The sequence below is a fragment of the Oikopleura dioica genome, chromosome XSR (assembly GCF_907165135.1).
Source record: "Oikopleura dioica chromosome XSR, OKI2018_I68_1.0, whole genome shotgun sequence".
Taxonomy (NCBI): Eukaryota; Metazoa; Chordata; class Appendicularia; order Copelata; family Oikopleuridae; genus Oikopleura; species Oikopleura dioica.
The window spans coordinates 9,141,906-9,160,185 of record NC_137294.1 but is presented as its reverse complement, the minus strand read 5'-3'; the positions used below and the strand labels follow the sequence as shown (position 1 = coordinate 9,160,185).

At 40.8% G+C, this 18,280-nt stretch overlaps 5 protein-coding genes and 1 long non-coding RNA gene across 10 annotated transcripts; 4 read left to right on the top strand and 2 right to left on the bottom strand.

The window, feature by feature from the left end:
- The first annotated feature begins 11 nt into the window (after nt 1-11).
- Nucleotides 12-4,248, top strand: LOC145709568 (uncharacterized). Of its 4 annotated transcripts, none has more exons than XM_081787258.1 (10): nt 12-160; nt 205-285; nt 328-472; nt 519-951; nt 1,039-1,218; nt 1,268-1,396; nt 1,448-1,699; nt 1,742-1,839; nt 1,878-2,196; nt 3,640-4,248. In XM_081787258.1, the coding sequence occupies exons 1-10, from the start codon at nt 43-45 to the stop codon at nt 3,802-3,804; spliced, it is 1,920 nt and encodes a 639-aa protein (XP_081643384.1). In that variant the 5' UTR covers nt 12-42; the 3' UTR covers nt 3,805-4,248. The 4 variants fall into 4 exon arrangements, with proteins under 4 accessions (XP_081643384.1, XP_081643383.1, XP_081643382.1 ...); XM_081787257.1 differs by having other exon boundaries at nt 1,259-1,396; XM_081787256.1 differs by having other exon boundaries at nt 1,268-1,699.
- A 176-nt stretch (nt 4,249-4,424) lies between these two features.
- On the top strand, nt 4,425-6,593 carry LOC145709569 (adenosine 3'-phospho 5'-phosphosulfate transporter 2-like). Its single transcript, XM_081787260.1, has 8 exons — nt 4,425-4,580; nt 4,856-5,066; nt 5,142-5,224; nt 5,291-5,374; nt 5,419-5,609; nt 5,652-6,073; nt 6,118-6,190; nt 6,418-6,593. Exons 1-8 carry the CDS (start codon nt 4,574-4,576, stop codon nt 6,460-6,462), a joined length of 1,116 nt encoding a protein of 371 aa, XP_081643386.1. The 5' UTR covers nt 4,425-4,573; the 3' UTR covers nt 6,463-6,593.
- A 621-nt stretch (nt 6,594-7,214) lies between these two features.
- LOC145709566 (uncharacterized) lies at nt 7,215-9,103 on the top strand. The gene is made up of 6 exons (XR_014134901.1): nt 7,215-7,770; nt 7,809-7,948; nt 8,026-8,059; nt 8,106-8,284; nt 8,329-8,624; nt 8,697-9,103. It is a non-coding gene; the product is annotated as an uncharacterized LOC145709566 (long non-coding RNA).
- A 569-nt stretch (nt 9,104-9,672) lies between these two features.
- Nucleotides 9,673-13,393, bottom strand: LOC145708556 (uncharacterized). Its single transcript, XM_081786243.1, has 6 exons — nt 12,400-13,393; nt 12,041-12,263; nt 10,055-10,146; nt 9,948-10,012; nt 9,804-9,903; nt 9,673-9,760 (listed from the first exon to the last, which is right to left on the bottom strand). Exons 1-6 carry the CDS (start codon nt 13,247-13,249, stop codon nt 9,729-9,731), a joined length of 1,362 nt encoding a protein of 453 aa, XP_081642369.1. The 5' UTR covers nt 13,250-13,393; the 3' UTR covers nt 9,673-9,728.
- LOC145708557 (uncharacterized) lies at nt 10,682-12,013 on the top strand. The gene is made up of 5 exons (XM_081786244.1): nt 10,682-11,048; nt 11,093-11,226; nt 11,301-11,393; nt 11,436-11,669; nt 11,720-12,013. The coding sequence occupies exons 1-5, from the start codon at nt 10,935-10,937 to the stop codon at nt 11,829-11,831; spliced, it is 687 nt and encodes a 228-aa protein (XP_081642370.1). The 5' UTR covers nt 10,682-10,934; the 3' UTR covers nt 11,832-12,013.
- Nucleotides 13,394-16,372: 2,979 nt separating the features above from the next.
- Nucleotides 16,373-18,247, bottom strand: LOC145710037 (uncharacterized). 2 transcript variants are annotated; one of them, XM_081787721.1, is made up of 6 exons: nt 18,109-18,247; nt 17,927-18,062; nt 17,452-17,883; nt 16,995-17,408; nt 16,702-16,910; nt 16,373-16,658 (listed from the first exon to the last, which is right to left on the bottom strand). In XM_081787721.1, exons 1-5 carry the CDS (start codon nt 18,232-18,234, stop codon nt 16,714-16,716), a joined length of 1,305 nt encoding a protein of 434 aa, XP_081643847.1. In that variant the 5' UTR covers nt 18,235-18,247; the 3' UTR covers nt 16,373-16,658; nt 16,702-16,713. The 2 variants fall into 2 exon arrangements, with proteins under 2 accessions (XP_081643847.1, XP_081643846.1); XM_081787720.1 differs by having other exon boundaries at nt 16,374-16,658; nt 16,765-16,910.
- Between the last annotated feature and the right edge of the window lie 33 nt (nt 18,248-18,280).

Here is an 18,280-nt window from a genome sequence, read left to right as displayed (position 1 = left end):
TCATATTTAGATCAGAGGCTTGAAGTCGGAATCTCGAATAAGATGGAAATGGGGGTGCTTGCTAACCCGGTTAACGGGACAATGCCTCACAATCCCGGAATGCCTCATACGCCAGGAATAAACTACGTCAATGGCATGGCATACCTCGATCTCGGCACAGGTAACTTGGCCGTTAGTTCTTTAATTTTAATGTTGTTTGGTTAGCCCCAGCATCTGTTATATCTCGATTTTCGGACTACCAACGCCAGTTCAACGCGTTATCCCACTCTCTCAACGAGCTATTAGGTATCCAATTACTTCTTAATATGAACCAACAGTAAAATGTAGCTCGCGACTCCCAGCTAAGACGTAAATACCGCTTTATTCAACCAGCAGACTCGCGGTGGCTTTTGCCATTAAATCATTCTGATGCTTCTGGAATGAACAGTCAGTTGACCGATGCTGTTCGTCGCTTGGATATGCTTGTTGTGAGGTAAATAATCGAGTTAGAAAGCCTTTTAACCATTCTTCTTTTTAAGGCAACGATTGGATTCAAGAGCAGCCGCGCTCGAAGAGCTCTTGCTTGGCGACCACAGTCGCACAGAATCGCACATGAACCCCCTGTCAGACCGGATAAAGTTCCCGGAAGTCACCTCAGTCTCATTATCAGGCATCGCCCTTCAACAGCATTCCTCCTCTTACGACAAAATGCGCTACACGAACGAGAAGAACGATAGCGCTGGTCAACAAATTCAATTCCAATCAATGGACGATCACCTTCAAGACAAATACCGCCCCCAGCAAGATGTACAAGACCAGCGGATGACCCCTCAGCATCACAGTCCGTACAGTCACTCGCCCATACCAAACAGCCAGATGACGATCGAGCCTCAAATCACACAGAATGGCGCACCTCCACGTTCAATGCAGATTGGATCAGATGGCCAAAAATCCCCATCAATGGTTGTGAAAGTAATGCACCAAAATATAGAGCTTTAGGATGTACCCTTCAATTTTTCTTTGTATTGACGCTATGAGCATCCTACAATTATTCTTCAGGGACAAAAGAAGAAGTTCGCTTGTCATATCTGCGGAAAGGAGTACAATACGAAGCAATATATCAAGCAGCATGTCCAAAGTGTACATAAAGACCTCAAAGATCAAACAGTCACTATAAACAACAAAACTCAACTGACCCAAGTAACTCCACCCAGTGCGCCTATCGCATCATCGGCACAGGTAAATTACAAAAATTTGCAATGAACATTCATATGTTCAGTTTATGCAGAAGCTTCATGTTTGTCACGCAGACGGATGCGGCATGAAGTTTCCCACCGCTTTGTTGCTGCAAAAGCATCAGCGAAACGTGCACGGGCAACAACAGCCGACGCAACACATGCTTAGTCCACAGCAAAATGTAACTACTCCGCTATTCAACAGCAGCGTTTCTGACACAAAGTTTTCTCAGAGTCACAACGGTCATTCTGTCACCACTGTAAAACATGATTCGACTCAGCTGTCTCTGCAGAACGGGCAGAATGCTGTTGTAGCAATGGATCCTTCGCCGAAAGCACTCGCCCCATTCGTCCCAGAGGAACAACAAAACATGGTCGAGTGCGAAGAATGCGGAAAGCATGTCAGAGAGACCTCCCTAGCCGCACATAAGAAACGCCACGAGCTGGCGGCGAAGAGGCCTTTCAAATGCGAAATTTGCGGAAAGGTACGTTTTTAACAAAAAGATATGTCTCAATCTGTGCCCTAGGGTTTCATGCGAACTGTCACGCTACGAGACCACATGAACACTCATAATGGGGTGAAACCTCACAAATGCAAAGTTTGCGGACGTGGTTGGGCTTCAAGGTAATTCATCGTTGTTTAGTAGATTATAATTTTTTCAGGCCTAATATGCTGAAGCATGTTCGCGAGAAACATCCCGAAGCGCGCATCCCTCCGAAATCTATCAATGGAATGAACGAAACCATTGAACAGCAGGCGCCGCCCGAAAGTGCTCTCGACATAAAAACTGACTCCGCTCGCCTTAATATCATGGAGTACTCAGACGGACCAGCCTCGCAAATCAATGAAATCCGTACTCTTCCGTCCGCTCCTCCTTCTTATACTATCAACAAACCTGTGACAACGATTCACAACTCTCCGATTCAACTATCAGAAATGCCACATTCGCGGGATCCGCACACCAACCCTGGCGACATCCAGGTATGACACAACTTGTGTGGTTGCTAGTAGTACAAATGTCTACAGTAACACAATACTCAAGATATAAGTTAATTCTGATTATTCATCCCAAAACCTCATCGAAAGCACTCAAGGTTCCCACCACAAGTACTCAATTGGAAGCTTCAAATTCTGTCGCTCTCGATAGAGTGGACATTTGACTTCCAGTCCTTTCTTAGTTAACAAAGCAATTTCAAAAATCATGGATCATTCTAAGATCCGAAATTCCGACACTGACCAAAAGAACTTCACACTCGTAAAAGTCACTGCCAGGCCCATTTTATTAATATAATTCATTTTATAAGCTTCATCCATTTCATTAGCATGGTATAACTGAAACTACTTTTTCATTATATAACGTATTTTTTCTTACTGCACAATTGTAGTCCGTCTCCGTGATTATAAACATCAACCCACAATGCATAATCAGCTCTATCCAAGTTCAGTATCCTGGAAAACGAACCTTTAAGTTTCTCCCGATTCCCTCTAAAGCTAACTCGGTTGTTGATAAGTCGCCTTCACCGTCTACTCTTGATCCTATGATTGTTGACCACGTTTGTGATAACATCTTTTGTGAAAACACGTTCTGCTCATGTCCTGATAGACCAGTAAAGCTTCCCTCTCCCTTGCAATCGAAACCTAAGGCCGCCACTAAGTTCGGAAAAGTTCGTAAGGCCGAAAACTTTACGGTAGCCAAGATACAAGTGGCATATTATGAAAATCCAAGTTTTTCCAAGCTTAAGCTTGTTATTCCACGAGAAGTAGATAACATAACAGACATTTCCCTTCTTTTGTCGGTTATGGGAAAACACATCAATGAAGTCGTTCCCACTTTTCAACTTCAACGCGATTTTCTTTCCGGTCAACCGGCCAGAAAGCTTCATGTCTCTAACATCTGCTTTCACAAAACTAGTAAAAATTTGATTAATGAAATCAAACAACAATTGGTTGCGACATCGCCCCGTATCGTTATTGACTGAAAAATCGTTAAACCATTGCTCGCTTCATATTGCACTCACTTTCTCACTGATCAACCACCTCTGATCCCACATGTTCCTAAGTTCACCTGCCAAAATGTTCACGAAAATACATAATAATCAGATGAACCTAATTTTATCCGGGTCGGCAATGATTAAACCGACAGTCATGACACGCTTTCGAAAAATCATAATCATCAAATTCATCCAATTCAATTCTTTCTCAACAAACTCATACTCTAAGAACCAGACCGATGAATAATAGTCAGACTAGTTAGTAATCAGAAGTTTTAATAAACAGTTAATTAATCTTGATTGCTAGGTGGCATCATTGTCGACCCTAGCGTTTGGTGTTGTTTGTTAAAGAAGTCCCGTTTATTGAATTCAATAAATGGGTTTAGCTGGTGTTTGTTACTTCATTTTCTTAACACAAAATTACCCTGTTTAGTCTATTCTTCAACGAATGGGACCTCGAACAACGAGCCAGGGCCCCGTAAATGGCAACTCGGTGTCATACCTGAATCGAACGTCAGACATGACCATGTCCCAAATGGCCTCTCAAAGTCCTGTCTCAGTATCTCAGTCTTTGTCACTGTCAATTACTGAGCACTAGAACGATTCCCCTTCCACTCTATTCCTCCTTGAAAACTTTGATAACACTCGGCCCGATCAATACCACGTCGACATCAACGAAGACGATTCATGAAACTAGAGTTTCGTCCCGGGTACAAAGATAGATCTGAATATGCCTGCTCCTGTATATAACTTTGGTGACCCTGACTCCTCTTCTGACGTTCCCTGGGCGATAAGCAACAGATTTGAGATGAAATTATATTTCTGTATATCCAGACATGACGCCACAGTGACCGACAGCAAACACTGACGCTGATTTCCCGTTGTGCCAGTCAGTTTCCATCTGCCTTGAATAGTTCCAAAAAACTAAAAAAAACAACGAGCAACTCGTTCATACAACAAATTTTCCAGGTCCTTATCAGACCTTTTCTTTATTTTTTCGCGAGTCTTCCTAGCTGACGAATAAATCCAACTTCAAACTGAAGCTATCGCTCTCAGGCCTTCTAAGCTCCTTTAGATGGCCCGTAAAGAATCAAATTCTCGTCAATTTAAATCCTCTTGTCTGAAAATACGCTTTCGCAAGAATTCAGGAAAGCAGTAATAATTTTTCTCATAAAAAGTCATTACTCTTGAGCCAGGCGCTCCGGGCCAGATCATCTTTTTTATTTTGGCTGGATCAGCAACCGGTTCGATCGCAATTATCAGCATGCAAGGATGAAAATCCACTAGTATACTCGTCGTAAGCACGAGCCCTGAGAGTTTAAAAGCAAGCAACCAGAAGAGTTTTAACGGCACTTCACGACATATTCATGAATCGTAAGTAATGAAACAATAAATTAATCATAGTTTTTCACGAAAAAGATCTTACATTCACTTTACTTTCTAAGTGTGTATCTTGAAATGCTAGAAATTAAAGTCAGAACCTTTGTTTATTTTGTGACTATTCTTAGCACGTAGATAAGGGCGCTTTTTCGTTACTAAAAAGGGACAATGTGAAGTCTGATCAAAATGTTTTGCTTCTGTTCTTTCGTCAATTCTATTGGTTAAAATCAAAATGCAGCGAGTGAATATTTTAAAAGAAGAGTTTTCAGAGGAAAAAGAAGTCCTGGTAGCAGCTGACGAGCTCTCTGGCCCGAAAAGAACTCTGAAAGAGCATGATCAACCACCCGTAATCGTTTGTGGCGTCAGCTTGGCCAAATTGGGCCGAAGTGGTCAATTCGTAGCTTGCAGCTTGTCAATATTCTTCTTTTTCGTTCTTTACGGATATCTTCAAGAGTGGATCTTTAGCTTTGGCGACTTCAAGTAAGATATAATTGAACTCAAAAGTGGAAGAATTCTTAACTTCTGTGGATCACTATCTCTTACGCTTTGGTTCAGACCATATGGGTGGCATCTTACACTTATGCAGTTTTTTTGGTACACGATTTTCGGTTTCGTAGAGCAAAAACTGATTTTCAAAGAAAGCGGTCTGATTTTCAAGTAAAGCTCTATATTATTATGATTTCAAACAATCAACCTCTTCGCAGCCGAGCGTAAAATTCCACTTTTGACATATGCCTTCCTCGCCTTTCTCACAGTCGCCACAATGGGCTGCTCAAACACGTCCCTAGGTTTGTTTTCCAGCAAGGCAGATTTTTGCTAGTTATCGGTTCAGGTTATTTAAATTACCCGACACAAGTGATCTTCAAATGTTGCAAACTTATACCTGTGATGATTGGAGGGATTTTCATTCAGAACAAACGCTACACTCTTCTCGATTTCATTGCAGTAGTTCTTATGACCTGTGGATTAATTTTCTTCACAATTGCCGATCAATCCGTCTCGCCCAAGTTTGACATAATGGGGGTAGGGTTCCCTTCATGTGTCGTCCAAAACAAAATTGTTTAGGTTGGTTTGATCTCCGCAGCATTGTGCGCCGACGCCGTTATTGGAAATGTCCAAGAAAAAACGATGAAAGCATTCAAAGCTAACAATGCGGAAGTGGTCCTCTTCAGCTACTCGATCGGTTTTTGCTACATTTTCCTTGGCGAAATTCTGACGGGCACATTCATGCCGGCGTTTACCTATTGCAACGAACACCCCCAAATCTATTGGCTCTCCTTTCTCTTCTCGTTCGTCGGCTACATGGGTATCTTATTCGTGCTGTCGATGGTGAAGAGCTACGGCGCGTTGCTCGCTGTTACCGTCACTACCTTTAGAAAAGCCTTGTCTATTATCATGTCCTTCATCTTTTTCACGAAACCTTTCACAATGCAGTACGTCTGGAGCGGAGCCATCGTCTTTTCTGGTATTGCTCTCAACATTTACAGGTACAATTCATTTGCTGAATAAGAATGATTTACTTTACCTTTAGTAAAAATCGAGACCGAGTCGGTAATGTGTTCTCTTCAAGGCGGACCTTATGTTGCACTTTTGTTTCCATTCAGGAACGGTTCTGATCTCGCGTATTCATTGTATTGATGAATTGCTTGACTTTTGCGAAGTGAACTCACTCTATGTCAGTTACTGTAAAATCGCACATGAGATGAAAAGCAACCAAACTGTTGTTCTTCTTTGGCTATTGTGATGATAAGTTTCTGGGGTTTTCGGCCCATCCCTGCCAAATTTAAAAGATCAACGCATGAAGCAATCAAGTATATCAGAACCGAAAAAGTTCATAGCCTTTGCCGTTCTACTCATAATTACATTCTTCACGTAGGGAAATTCTTCTTCAGGCCAAAAGCTGATTTTCTGTTAAAATGATGTTTTGAGAAAATTTGAGTTAGCGAAGGAAATTTTTCTCCAAAAAATATCAATTCTGTATCTGACATAATAAACTTCTTTATCAGATTTTTCCGAGCTGCGATTATTAATCCAAATGAAAGATTGATAATCATCAGCCTAATTTTCTTTATGAATCCTTATTCAATATTGATGACTTCTCAGAAATAAACAAAGTCTGAAGAAGTCCTTAGATTCGTGTCACCTGAAAATGAATTCAATGTGCCCGAGGAGGGTGCGCGAGAGTAATGGCTAGATTAGGGGAAGGCACACCATGTCGTAGCAATGTAAAATTTCAACTAAAATATCCCTTCAAAGAGGCAACTGACAAGAGCACTAGATGTCCTGTAGAGAAAACAGAGGATATGTAAAGCCACAAGAGACTCTATAATGAAAATTTCTGTGTTAGAAGACGAAAGATAAATGGGAGGACAGTACCTTGTTGTCGGATTTATTTATATAGCCATTTCTATATTCGGTGAGTGACTTTTTTAGTATCAACTATCAAGCTCAAATTAAAAAACATATCGTCCACATAATTAATATCTATTAGGGTTAATTGGAAATGGCCTTCTTATTTCTTCATTGGCCCTTGTCCTCAAGGATAGTTTTTAAGCTTATTAAACAACTCGATGATCTATAAGTATACTATTGGTTCAGCCTTTATAAAATTCTAAAAGATCCCTTCTATGACAGAAGTGTTTCTTTGTAATTTGGTCAAGTTACAAATAATAAATTCATAAGAATAAAATTATTTCAAATATTGCATTACTGAATTTGTAACCTGGAAAAAGCGATGGCTGACTTTATTTTTGTGGCGACGCTGCCATTTTTGTTTGGTTCCCTCAATATTTATAGTTTTACTAATTGACTTTGCAGCCATAAATTATTTACTGGGAACCATGATTAGGCAACCTCGATATTCTTCCGTGATTTTATTTACGGCAAACTGGGCTGTAAAATTCTGACTGGACTGCTTTACATGTCGATGTATAACTCTGCTTATACCGTTTGACAGGGTCTCATTAGCTTAGTGATATTATGGAGAGTCACTAATGTCGTTATTCGAATTCGAATTTAAATGAGTCGTCTTCTGCAGTGCATTCGCGCCCTCATTCTTTTTAATGAAGAAAAGACTCTTTATCTATGCCAATAACTTCGAAACGTCAGTTATCGTTGCATTATTAAGACCTATTTACAGTGCCTTATCAATTGATAGATTCCTCGCTGTCACTTACCCTATACGGTAAGCGGAAACGTAAAAGCTCTTTCTAACTAAAAAAGAATGAGAAAATATCGAACGCGAGTTTATGCTATATTCATCACCATATTTCTGTGGTTATTTTCTTTCCTATGCGCCGCGCCAACCGCCTATTTTTCCCAAATAACCTTTCGAATGCGCTCTTCCGAAAGCTGCATATCAGGCAAAAGTCAATATGCACTTTAACGCATCATATGTTTATTCGAATCCAGTCCTTCTCTTGATTGACCTAGAAAAAAGAAATGAAACGAAACTTCAACAATTCCATCCGCAAGTAAGCCAAATTGATTAATGAAGAAAATTTGATTGTTTCGAATAAGATTGGACAGCACCGCGCCGATAGAAGAAAGCTTTGACTTTCAAGACATCCCTGAATGCACTGAACGATCTTGCAGCCCTGACTTTGGAAATTCACGGTTTTGGGACTTCTACTATTACACCGTGAGAATGGGCGTAAGTTTTCTTATTCCCCTAGTAATTATGATATTTTGCAATGTCGGTAAGGGTTTTCGTTTAATCGAAAAATGATAAGTCTTCGCCAAGGAATGATCCGCGCTCTGATGATTGTTGTTCGGACACAAAGTTTGAGGAGCAGAAGTAGAAAAACATTTGTTGGCGCCCGTAAAAGAAGAATTACCAAGAAAGGAACTGCGACTGTATTTTGATGTTGAATAATGATTCCCAAAGATATTCCGGTGACAGCGTTTTCAGTTCTTTTCAGTTTGCTGTTCTCATTGTTTTCTGCTTCTTAGTATGTTGGGCACCTGTCAATATTTCCAACATCATATCTGACCTTGGACGTTCACAGCCTGGCTCCTTTTCGGCTCCACTGACGGAAAGTAAGTCTCTTTTTATAATGACGCTCCATATGGGGCTACCGCTGATTCGATTAAATACTGTACGGTTTATAGGTATGAGCGGCATAGAAAATGGAGGCCAGGGTGGCGTTGGTCTCTGGCATTTGGCAACTAGGGTCGGCACCGACTCCGACTTGGTCCGGACTCGATCGGGTTCTCTTTCGCCGGATATAAAATCATAACGGAATTATTTGAAATCCACCAGATGGGCTTTCTCGAGGACAAGTCGAGAAGTCCGTCGGTTTAAACCGGTGTTAGAAGTGACCGATCGACCAGACTACCAAGAAGGGTCCTCGGTGGCGACCCTAGTTTAAGCAACGACATGTGTCCTGGAAGGGGTTTTCCCTCTTTAGCAATCTGTCATAGCTCCCCTAAAAGACTACTAGAACAATGTTTCTTTAATACTGTTTTCTTCCAAGTAAGTCGTTAATAAGAATACAGCCAAAATCCCGCGAGAGTATTTGAACACGATTCTTAATCCCTTGATCTACTCATTATCGGGAACTTCGTTGCGACATAGGATTCTGAACTCGATCAGGGTGAAGAGCAGGAGTAGTCGCTCAACAATTCTGGTAACTATAAAAAATGAATTGATTTGAGACGTTCTTTAGGGGAATCAGTTTGGCCAAACGGAAGTTCGCGAAGAAGCCGATGGAGCCATAATGGTAATCAATAGTACAGTATCATCCTAAACTCTGTTTCTGTCGAAAAATGTGACGCAACGCTGTAAATAAATAAGTTACGGTGGCTGATTTCTGAAAAATAAATCGTGTGATCAGAATGGGACTTGGCAGATGGGTGCCGCAGAAATACCGTAGATCTCACGGCTAAAGTGACACGCTAAGGTCGAAGTGATCACCGCGATTCCAACAAGCCTAATTAAGTTCTGTAGATTATTTATCCAAGTCAAGCTTGCTCACATTGATTGATGGCACCTATCATGTAAATTATTTCCCCCAACAGAAGACTTGAATGTTTCACTACTTTTTAACAGCTCCTAACGATCGTTCGTTTGTTTTTTCTTGAATAATATTGGCAAAAATTTATTGGTACGAAAGGCTGTAAAGGGCAGTTTGGCATTGAACTCTAAAGTTCTTCGTGAATATTATCGTCGGCATCTAGAAATATTTGATGATGCAAACATAAGTGCCAAATTCTTACCAATTTCTTCCTCGTCTTCCTCTGATACCTCTTCATCTTCTTCGTCGTCATCGAGCGATTCAATATCGTCGAAACCATCCATCAGTCTTGTAAGAAGGACCTTTGAGACAAAACTTTATCAAAAAAGAACTTTTAAAATTTTACCTCTTCATCCATCATGTGTAGAGAGCTCGAAACGCATCTAGGGTCGATGTTGTCTTCGTGCACAACTATAAAAAAGTATAAAAAACGTAGATTCTCTTGATGGTTACCTATTCCATAGAGATTATCTGAGGCTACTTTGCTTTGCCAAAGGATGTCTCCATTGTCGGAATTAACGGCGAGCACGTGTCCTGCTTCCGTGCTAAAAGATATGATTATCGTGTTACGTAAAAGCTTGATGATGGACAACTACGTGCAACGCAATAGCTCACGCCTGTCAATTTATCGCAAAGTATTTATCAGATCCCTGCTAAGTCGTCTGTGTATCTCAACACTTCTTTCCTTCGAAAATAGCGCGCCCCATTTATCAACTCGCGCTAGAAATTTCTAGACATTGTGTAAGCTCAATCCAGAATGTGACAGTAAATAAAAAGATTACTGTATTAGTGTTAAGTGTCTGGAGCTAGGAAGCTTAACAAAGAAAGTCTTTAGTGAATAGAATGCTTATTCGGTAACGGTCCACGCGATCTAGAGTGCCCCACCACGTGAGATTCATGGGACTACTCGCTAGGGTTTACGCTACGTTGATTTAGCATTATTTGCAGCCCTGTAAATATTTAAAAGCACAAGGTACCTTTTTAGCCATCTTATATTACTATAAGTTTGCTTTCATAAGTGAGTATCATGAAACTTTTTGAACAACGTAAAATGGAAAAAAATAGACAATTATAAGATTCTTCGGAATCAATCAACCGTTCATTTCACCGAAATGTGAGCATAATTTTTTTCCCAGAAGTTCTAGCATTATGCTGAATTGAAGCTTCAACGTGAGAAACAAAAAATATGCTCGTTTGTTATCAGGTTCTGCTGCATCGTGAGCAACCCTATTCACCACTGAGCGGTGTCGCCAGTATAAAAGCGTCTCGACCAGGTCATCTACTTTCAGATCACGCAAAATACAGTTGAGAATTAACACAAAAACTTTGATTAATGAAACAATGCGAAGAGAGAACGGAATATTCGAAGGCATTTATCAGCGCGATTGTTGACCAGGATTTGGATTTCGTCCGCGAAGTTTTGCCATATGCCGATGTCAATTTTAAGGTAAATCTTTGACTTCTACTTTTGGTTAATATTCCCGTTAATAGGATCCCTTGGGGATGACAGCTATTCATTTCGTAATGCGCTTATATCCTGATAATAAACTGCATGAAACGATCAAGCTTTTACGAGATCACGATGCAAGACTTGACATGGCCGATCCTTTCGGAAACTTGCCAATGTAAGATATAAATAGTAATAAGTTTTAGAGTCTAAAATTTAGGCGTTAAAATATCTTATAATCGAAAATTCTAGTCATCTGGCTTGTACGCGCGCCAATCCTCTCCTGGCATTGACAATTCTCAAAGAATTCGGTGCCAAAATCACCAACACATCCAACAAAAACAAGTAAGACCTATTTATAAAGAATTTTATGAGAATCATTTGAAGTGCTAACGCCCTACACTTTCTTTTCTGCTCTTTTTCCGAATGCAACGAGTTCGAAGACATTTTTGGCGCGCTGGAGTTTCTTCAACGATACGGGGTCGACGAAAATCAGGCTGACCAAGGTGGTCAAACACCAAAAAAGTACGCCTTCAAGAAATTTGGAAAGCGTAACGAGATGCTGTGGAAAGTCTCTGCCGCGCTTTCGCAGACTGACTCTACTGCTGAGCTTTGTGACAGGTGAGAGACCTTTCAAATTTACGGTGCAAATTTACTTTTTCTCAATTCAGAGCTCGAACGAGAAAACTTTCCGCGTCCGAGATTTCAACGAAAAAATTCGGAGCTCGTCGCCGCAATTCAATCGCCGACATTTCTAGAAAGACGGAATTCTGTCTGCACTAGAATCATCGATGCCTTCGGAGTGAAGAAGATTCACTAAGCACGTGCGGTGCTTGATGACGATCTCAAACCTCAACGGCAACTATTTTTACTTCCTTACTTCAACTTCAACTAGCTGAAGTCTACTTTTTACCACATATGATAAAACTGTCGTTATTCTCAAATACTAAATGAATATACTGATAGCTTTCGCTCTTGAAATATCTCTGAACCTGAACAAGAGTCGCCACCAGGCATCCATAATGGGCGATGTCATTGAAGATGCGGCTGGAATGGGAATTTTCCAGGCCAGTTCTCTCAGATTGACGTCGTATTTGATAAGATGAGTTTCACTTGCATAAACGAGGAAATTGATTGCCTCCATTTGATCGTTTTCTCCTTCGCAGTGAAGCATGCTAGAAAAAGCTTGCTCATTTTCCAAGGCATCTTCCCATTCTTTAAATAGGTTACTTTTACAATTTTAACTGCATTCATTATGAAGATCAATTTAAACTAAATATAATAAAATTAATTTAGATTCAAGTAATTGATTGCTGATTTTTTCATGCAGCAATTATTCCGTAGCCCGGGCCTACTCCAAATTTAGCACCATCTTCTGATTCATCTAAATTGACCGAGAAGACTCCACCATCGGCGTCTCCGGCGTACATGAACCCGTTATGTACATCTACTGCTGGGTATCCATCGGAGATATCTGGTAGTTCGCGCAGGGTCTTATTCTGGCCTGTCTTGGCATCGACGGATAAGATTTGTCCATCCAGGAAGCCGAGAAAATGAACTCTGTCTTTGTAAAACTGTGGCGGCGAGGAAAGAGCGTCGTCAAAACCCACTTTCCATACTTCTTCGCCTTGGTAGTTCACGCCCATGCAAACAACGCTACTATCCGGATCGGTCTCGTCCAAGTCGCCTTTGTAGTTGATGTTCTCCATTCCAGCGCAAAAATAGATCATGCTGCTTTTGAGATCGTCGATCATGGGTGACTCCAGTTCCCCTGGAGCCTCAAACGTCCACTTGACAGTAGCCATGTCTTTTTGAGTGACGTCCAGAGCTACGATTTGCCCGTTGACCAAAGGCACATAAAGAGTATCTTCGCCTTTGCTCAAATGGATTGCAGGCGCAACCATGTCATCCATTTGCATTTCCCATAATTCTCGGCCAGTTTGGAGGTTGAACGCCCTAACATTTCGGCTATCGTCTGAGAAGTAAACTCTGTAGTTTAGCGAAATAAACGGCCAGTGAGTCGGGTTGTCTTCGATTTCTTTCTCCCAGATTTTTTCTCCTTTTTGTCCATCGATGGCGTACAACTTCTTATCATCGTCGGAGGCGAGCAGAATCTCGAACTTATCGAGCTCAACTTCTCTGTTGTCAAACTGAGGAATCTCGCACAACCCAAGAGCGACTATCGAGTTTAAAACTTTCATTACTGCTTTCGTTAATCTAGCTTTGAACAATTTTCCCAAATACAATTCTACCCGGCCCTGGAACTGCCCGCGGGCCCGAAAAATACCTTGGGCGACCTGGCTTTATCAATGGGGGGTCAATTGGCTGAATCATGCTCTAGAATACGTTTCTTTATTTTTGTACCAAACACAAACTAAGCAATTGCCAATTTTACGCCTATTTTTCTCCAGAAGAAAGAAAACTGCCATCATACCTTAGTATCAATTCTCCGTTTGGATTTAACACTGGAAAGCTTGAGAGATTTGCTGGTAGATTTGATTTCCATTGGACATCCAGCGTTATCGTGTCCATTGCACAAATTTTTCCCACGCCATCTTCCTCGATTCCAAAATACGACACCGCCATTTGGGGACAAATGACAACATCGGAATTTATATGAAATGGGAATTCTTTAATGATCGTTCGATTATTAACATCATAGACGACTCCTCCTCCATCAGATTGATAAATAATCTTCCCTTGTTCAATATCAATTTCCCCAAATACTTTTTCAGACACTCTTGGAACTCTTGAGGTTGCTGGTGCCGTAGCTTTTAGCTGTTCTCTTCCGAATTTCCTCAAGTCGTCAGTTGTGAGAACGTAGAAATTGCTCTTTCCAATCATAACTGAAGATCTGAAATTTTTCTTGGACATTCTTCTTTGAAAAGTTTCTCCTGTGATCGCATTCAGGCAGACCAAGTCATGATGCTGAGTATCAACAGTCGCTTCATTGTATACAGTCGCCAGAATTCTGCTTCTATTAGCATCTATCTTCAGTGGGGAACTAACGCGACCTCCAAGGTTATTTCGCCAAATCACCTCTCCGTTGTTATTCAAAGAATAGACGGTCTCTCCAGCGGCCAGAAATATATTCCCTTTGAAGAGAGTAGGGGGAAACATGATGTATCCGTCCACTTTTAATTTCCAATCGGTATTACCGGTCACAATATCGATAGAAATAAGCTCATCATCTTCTGTCCCGATTTTTAAGCTGTTCTTGATGATCCGCCCGCCTGAGCTAACTTCGACGTTGAGTCTTTTTGTCCAGAGCTATGGATCTTGTATTCTCTACTAGTATTATCTTCTTACCTTCGTAATTTTTCCAGATGATTCTTTGTAAGCGGAAATTTTCTCACCTTTTGGAAAAATAAAAGTATTATCACCGAGAGCGCAGCTAGCCCAAAGAAGTCGACTGACTCTTACCATGATGCTCCTTTGCCTGCTAAAAAATCCGAGAGTAAAATGCTGATTTCTGCCGTTCCCCGAGGCAAGTTGCTATAATAAATGTCTATTGTAAAGAAAGATGATCGCTATTCTAATTATATAATAGTCAATCTATTAGTCAATATAAGCAAATTATTTTTGTAAGAATACCATTGTAATAAATTATGACTGATTTTGTGAAATCAAGAAAGAGAACGATTTGAAAATTTGATCAATTTTTTTAAACTATCAGTTGAGGGAATTATTCATCTGCATTGTAGAGTATGATTGTCGGCGGTTTCGTAGATCAGCAAGGTTGATACCAGCGTTTCCTTGGACTTGGATAGGAAGTGGTGAAATGTTCTCAGAGCTTGAAGAGCTATCTTTCCGCCTGCAACTAAAGTATTTTTTCATGCTTCTATAAATTTCCTTCAGTCTTCGTCGCCTTCTTCTTGAATATTTTCGTGATTGATTATTGCTAACTAAAAACAAAAGAAATAAAGCCATATTAATTTCAGACTAACCGGACATATTCGTTAGCGAGTTCGCGGAAAGCATCTCGTCTTCGATAAATTTTCGTACATTCTGTTCGTGCGATGTCCTCAAAAATACCGATTACTATCATAAATGAACAATTATTATTGAAAGAACTGAAGTTTGAAAGTTACACTCACCATGAAAAATTCGAGCGTTTTCTACGGCTGGCATTTGACATGAAACTCATTGTGCTACACGTAGATGATCTTGCGCTTGCGGTCGCGCTTAGGATCATATCGAGTCTTTCGCCCATCGCCTTAAAACTCGTCTCCTTATCAATATCATAATGACCAGGGATACCTCTACATCGGATCTTTTTATAAGTGGCGGTGGTCTTCGTTGGGCGCTTTTGCCGATTGTCAAGTATCTTTCGGAATTAACAGCGGGGATCATTCCAACGATCGAGCATCTGTGTGTTACGTAGCCAACAGACTTTTGAAAAGCCGTCAGAGTTTGAATATCTTCTTCCGTTTCCAAGTCATCGATATCATCTTCCGTTTTTTCATTCTTAGATGATGGGATGTGCTGCTTCGTGTAAGAGAGTACATAACTTAGAAGTATTAGCGGTATTGATTTTTTCTTGCAAACCTTAGTTTCTCGGTAAGTTCTCTTTCTTTTGAGTTAATTTTAGAAGAAACAAGATTCATTCGATAAAATTTGAACGGCATTAAGTTTAATACTATTTCAATAAATTAGTTACTTCAGAAGTCACGAGATAGATAATTCTGGAAGTGTATTCTGTACACTCTTTAACGATCAATATGTAAGTCTTTATTATAAGAATAGACTTAGTTTATTTTCCTTGCGGAAGTATTTTCTCTTAAAAAGATTGAATTGCTCTGTTTATTAACTCGTTTCCAAGCATTTGTTCGATTTTGAGAGGACGGATTCTTCGGTTATGGAGCGAGCGCATGGACATAATATCTTGCTAAGCTGGATCATGCTAAACTCTCTAGTGACACCAAATGGAAGACGGCTCATTTACTGTAGCAAGACATATCCCAATGAAATGCTTATATCTAATCACATTATCCCGTATATCTTCAATGCCTGGAAATAAAGAGAATCCGACAAGTGGCCACGATCACCTAATTTCAGGCTGCTACTTGCAACTGAGCACGCATTTGCTCTTACTCAATGAGTAACATTTCACAAAAATAATTTCACTCAGCGTCCTGCCATCTATATTCAGGATTCTTGAACAACAAAAACGGAACTTCAAAAAGTAACTGGAAATCTTTTGAGAAAGCTAGTATTTCTCAGAACTACTACAATGCGGACGCCTGCTACTTCGATGATCCTTCGATTGAAATGAGAAAATTGATAGTCGAATAAAAACAAGTTGTTTTTACCTGTTTTCCTCTCAACTGTGTTCAAAACTGAAGATTTATTGTGGAACTGAAGAGCTGAAGGCATAAGGAAATATAGAAGCTAAGATTTAATGTACAGAAAGATATATAAGGCGCTGGAATATTGAAAAGTTGGATACTAAGACTTTGAAGTGATCGAGGCTGACTTGAGAGTAATCGGTGTTTGCTGAATCTGACGCTATTGCTTTTGGAACTGAAGGGGCAATGCGGGGAGGGCTGAGTCGGCTGCTTTTGCGGATGAATGCGGCGATCCGAAGAGGCTGCGAACAAAGCGTAGAATCTACAACGAAGACGTTGAAATTTATTTTCTTCTCGATACATACAAAAGATACACATTATTGGCTTTTGGGCTTGGTGAGTGTGTGTCCGGTAAGAAGGGACCTTACTTTTTCGTTGCGACAGATCCCCCAGGCCACGGCGGAAACGAACAGAAGATAAACGATGAGCACCACGTGTGCGGTAAAGGAAGTCTGTTGCCGCGTGTTCATGGAAAAGTTGACCATTCCGGTGAAAATGTTCGCAAGTAGAAACACTTAAAAGAATTCCTCAGGCAAGGTTCATTACATTTTAGACACTTGGAAATGCACATTAGTTGCTGGGCTTTCTTATCCGTTACCTGGAAGCATTGTGCGATTAAAGTCGTTGATAAGCTTTGGCTGTCTCAGTCGCATTCTGACTCGAGCAATATCGCCGACGGTGCAGAAAAAGAGGAACGACATCGCCATCGCTGCTATCCAAACTACATAGCCGAGGTTTGAAAGTCGTCTCGAAGGCTCGATCTCAAACATATGCAGCAAGAAAACGAGCGACCAGAATAGCACTGCCAGTCCCGTGATTTGAAGTAGAATGCGTTCATTCATCTTGATCCGCGGTAAAAGACTCCGACCAAGCTCGACATAGAGCAAGTAGAGCGCTGTGAGACCAATTGATCCTAAAATGCCTTCCTTGTTTTTGAGGAAGAATGTACTGCGGTCAGGGCCGAAGACAAGGGCATAAAGATCAAACTTCCGGAGAATAACTTCGTATGAAACTTAACTCCTTTTTACTGGGCAGATTAAATGGTTAAAATTTACCGATAATGATGAAAGCAAGGAGACCCGGGCGTATGCGCGGAAAGCTCCTGATAAGGACGATACTTGCAGTATGGACAATCGCCAAAGACATGAAGAAATTCCAATGAATTCCGTACTCAGTTGGATCCACGTGATAGCCCGTTGCTGCAGTTGATGCCCAGCGGATAAAGCCAACTACAAGCAGTGGAAATACTTTCTTTAAGAGCTTCGGGAGAGATAGAAAGAGATTCTTGTACTTTGCATCCGAGGAAGCAAACGCATTCGCCGCCACAAAAGCGCCAACACCAATGTCCATAACCGAGGCGCCGAACTTGTGCGTTTTCATGTAGTGGCGAGGGAAAATGTTGAAGTCAACGGCAAGAATCGCCACGATTGTGAAAAGAAGGATATACACTCGGAATGTGGTGACGATGTTCGCATCTGTCGATTGACCTAGTTTCTCCTTTATAAAAGAATACTGATGGTGATTGTTTACCAGAAGGCGATGGAAGAATCTTATAGAGAAGAACTGAAATAATGGCGATTGAAGCATAGAATAAAATAGAACTGGATCCGGATAACGAAGTCATAGCAAAAAGCAATGGCAAAACGAGAGTAACAAATTCATGGGCCTAGATGATGAGATAAACAAATGTAAGAAGATTCTCCTTTGCTTACGAATTTAGGGAGAGTAGCGAAAGTCCTTGCAGTGGCGGCATATAAAATCTGCACAAGAGCGACGGATGCGATGACCCATACGATTTCGACATAGTTTAGAGCCACTGCGACCCATCCCATCGTCATTATCTTAAAAAATCGTTTTCATTTTGTTTAATTCGGAAAGTGGCTA

Excerpts from the sequence above, each read along its gene's own strand:
- LOC145708557 (XM_081786244.1), top strand. The coding sequence starts at position 10,935 with ATGAAACAATGCGAAGAGAGAACGGAATATTCGAAGGCATTTATCAGC. Across the intron at positions 11,049-11,092 it reads ATGCCGATGTCAATTTTAAG|GATCCCTTGGGGATGACAGC; the intron begins GTAAATCTTTGA and ends TCCCGTTAATAG. Across the intron at positions 11,227-11,300 it reads CCTTTCGGAAACTTGCCAAT|TCATCTGGCTTGTACGCGCG; the intron begins GTAAGATATAAA and ends CGAAAATTCTAG.
- LOC145710037 (XM_081787720.1), bottom strand. The coding sequence starts at position 18,234 with ATGACGATGGGATGGGTCGCAGTGGCTCTAAACTATGTCGAAATCGTA. Across the intron at positions 17,409-17,451 it reads CCTTGCTTTCATCATTATCG|TTTCATACGAAGTTATTCTC; the intron begins GTAAATTTTAAC and ends AAAGGAGTTAAG. Across the intron at positions 16,911-16,994 it reads TAATCGCACAATGCTTCCAG|TGTTTCTACTTGCGAACATT; the intron begins GTAACGGATAAG and ends AATTCTTTTAAG.
- LOC145709569 (XM_081787260.1), top strand. Across the intron at positions 5,225-5,290 it reads GCAAAAACTGATTTTCAAAG|CCGAGCGTAAAATTCCACTT; the intron begins AAAGCGGTCTGA and ends ACCTCTTCGCAG. Across the intron at positions 5,375-5,418 it reads CTGCTCAAACACGTCCCTAG|GTTATTTAAATTACCCGACA; the intron begins GTTTGTTTTCCA and ends TTATCGGTTCAG.
- LOC145708556 (XM_081786243.1), bottom strand. The coding sequence starts at position 13,249 with ATGAAAGTTTTAAACTCGATAGTCGCTCTTGGGTTGTGCGAGATTCCT. Across the intron at positions 10,013-10,054 it reads AGATAATCTCTATGGAATAG|TTGTGCACGAAGACAACATC; the intron begins GTAACCATCAAG and ends ACTTTTTTATAG. Across the intron at positions 9,761-9,803 it reads GGAAGACGAGGAAGAAATTG|ATGCCGACGATAATATTCAC; the intron begins GTAAGAATTTGG and ends AAATATTTCTAG.
- LOC145709568 (XM_081787255.1), top strand. The coding sequence starts at position 43 with ATGGAAATGGGGGTGCTTGCTAACCCGGTTAACGGGACAATGCCTCAC. Across the intron at positions 286-327 it reads CTCTCTCAACGAGCTATTAG|CTCGCGACTCCCAGCTAAGA; the intron begins GTATCCAATTAC and ends AGTAAAATGTAG. Across the intron at positions 2,197-3,639 it reads CCAACCCTGGCGACATCCAG|TCTATTCTTCAACGAATGGG; the intron begins GTATGACACAAC and ends TACCCTGTTTAG.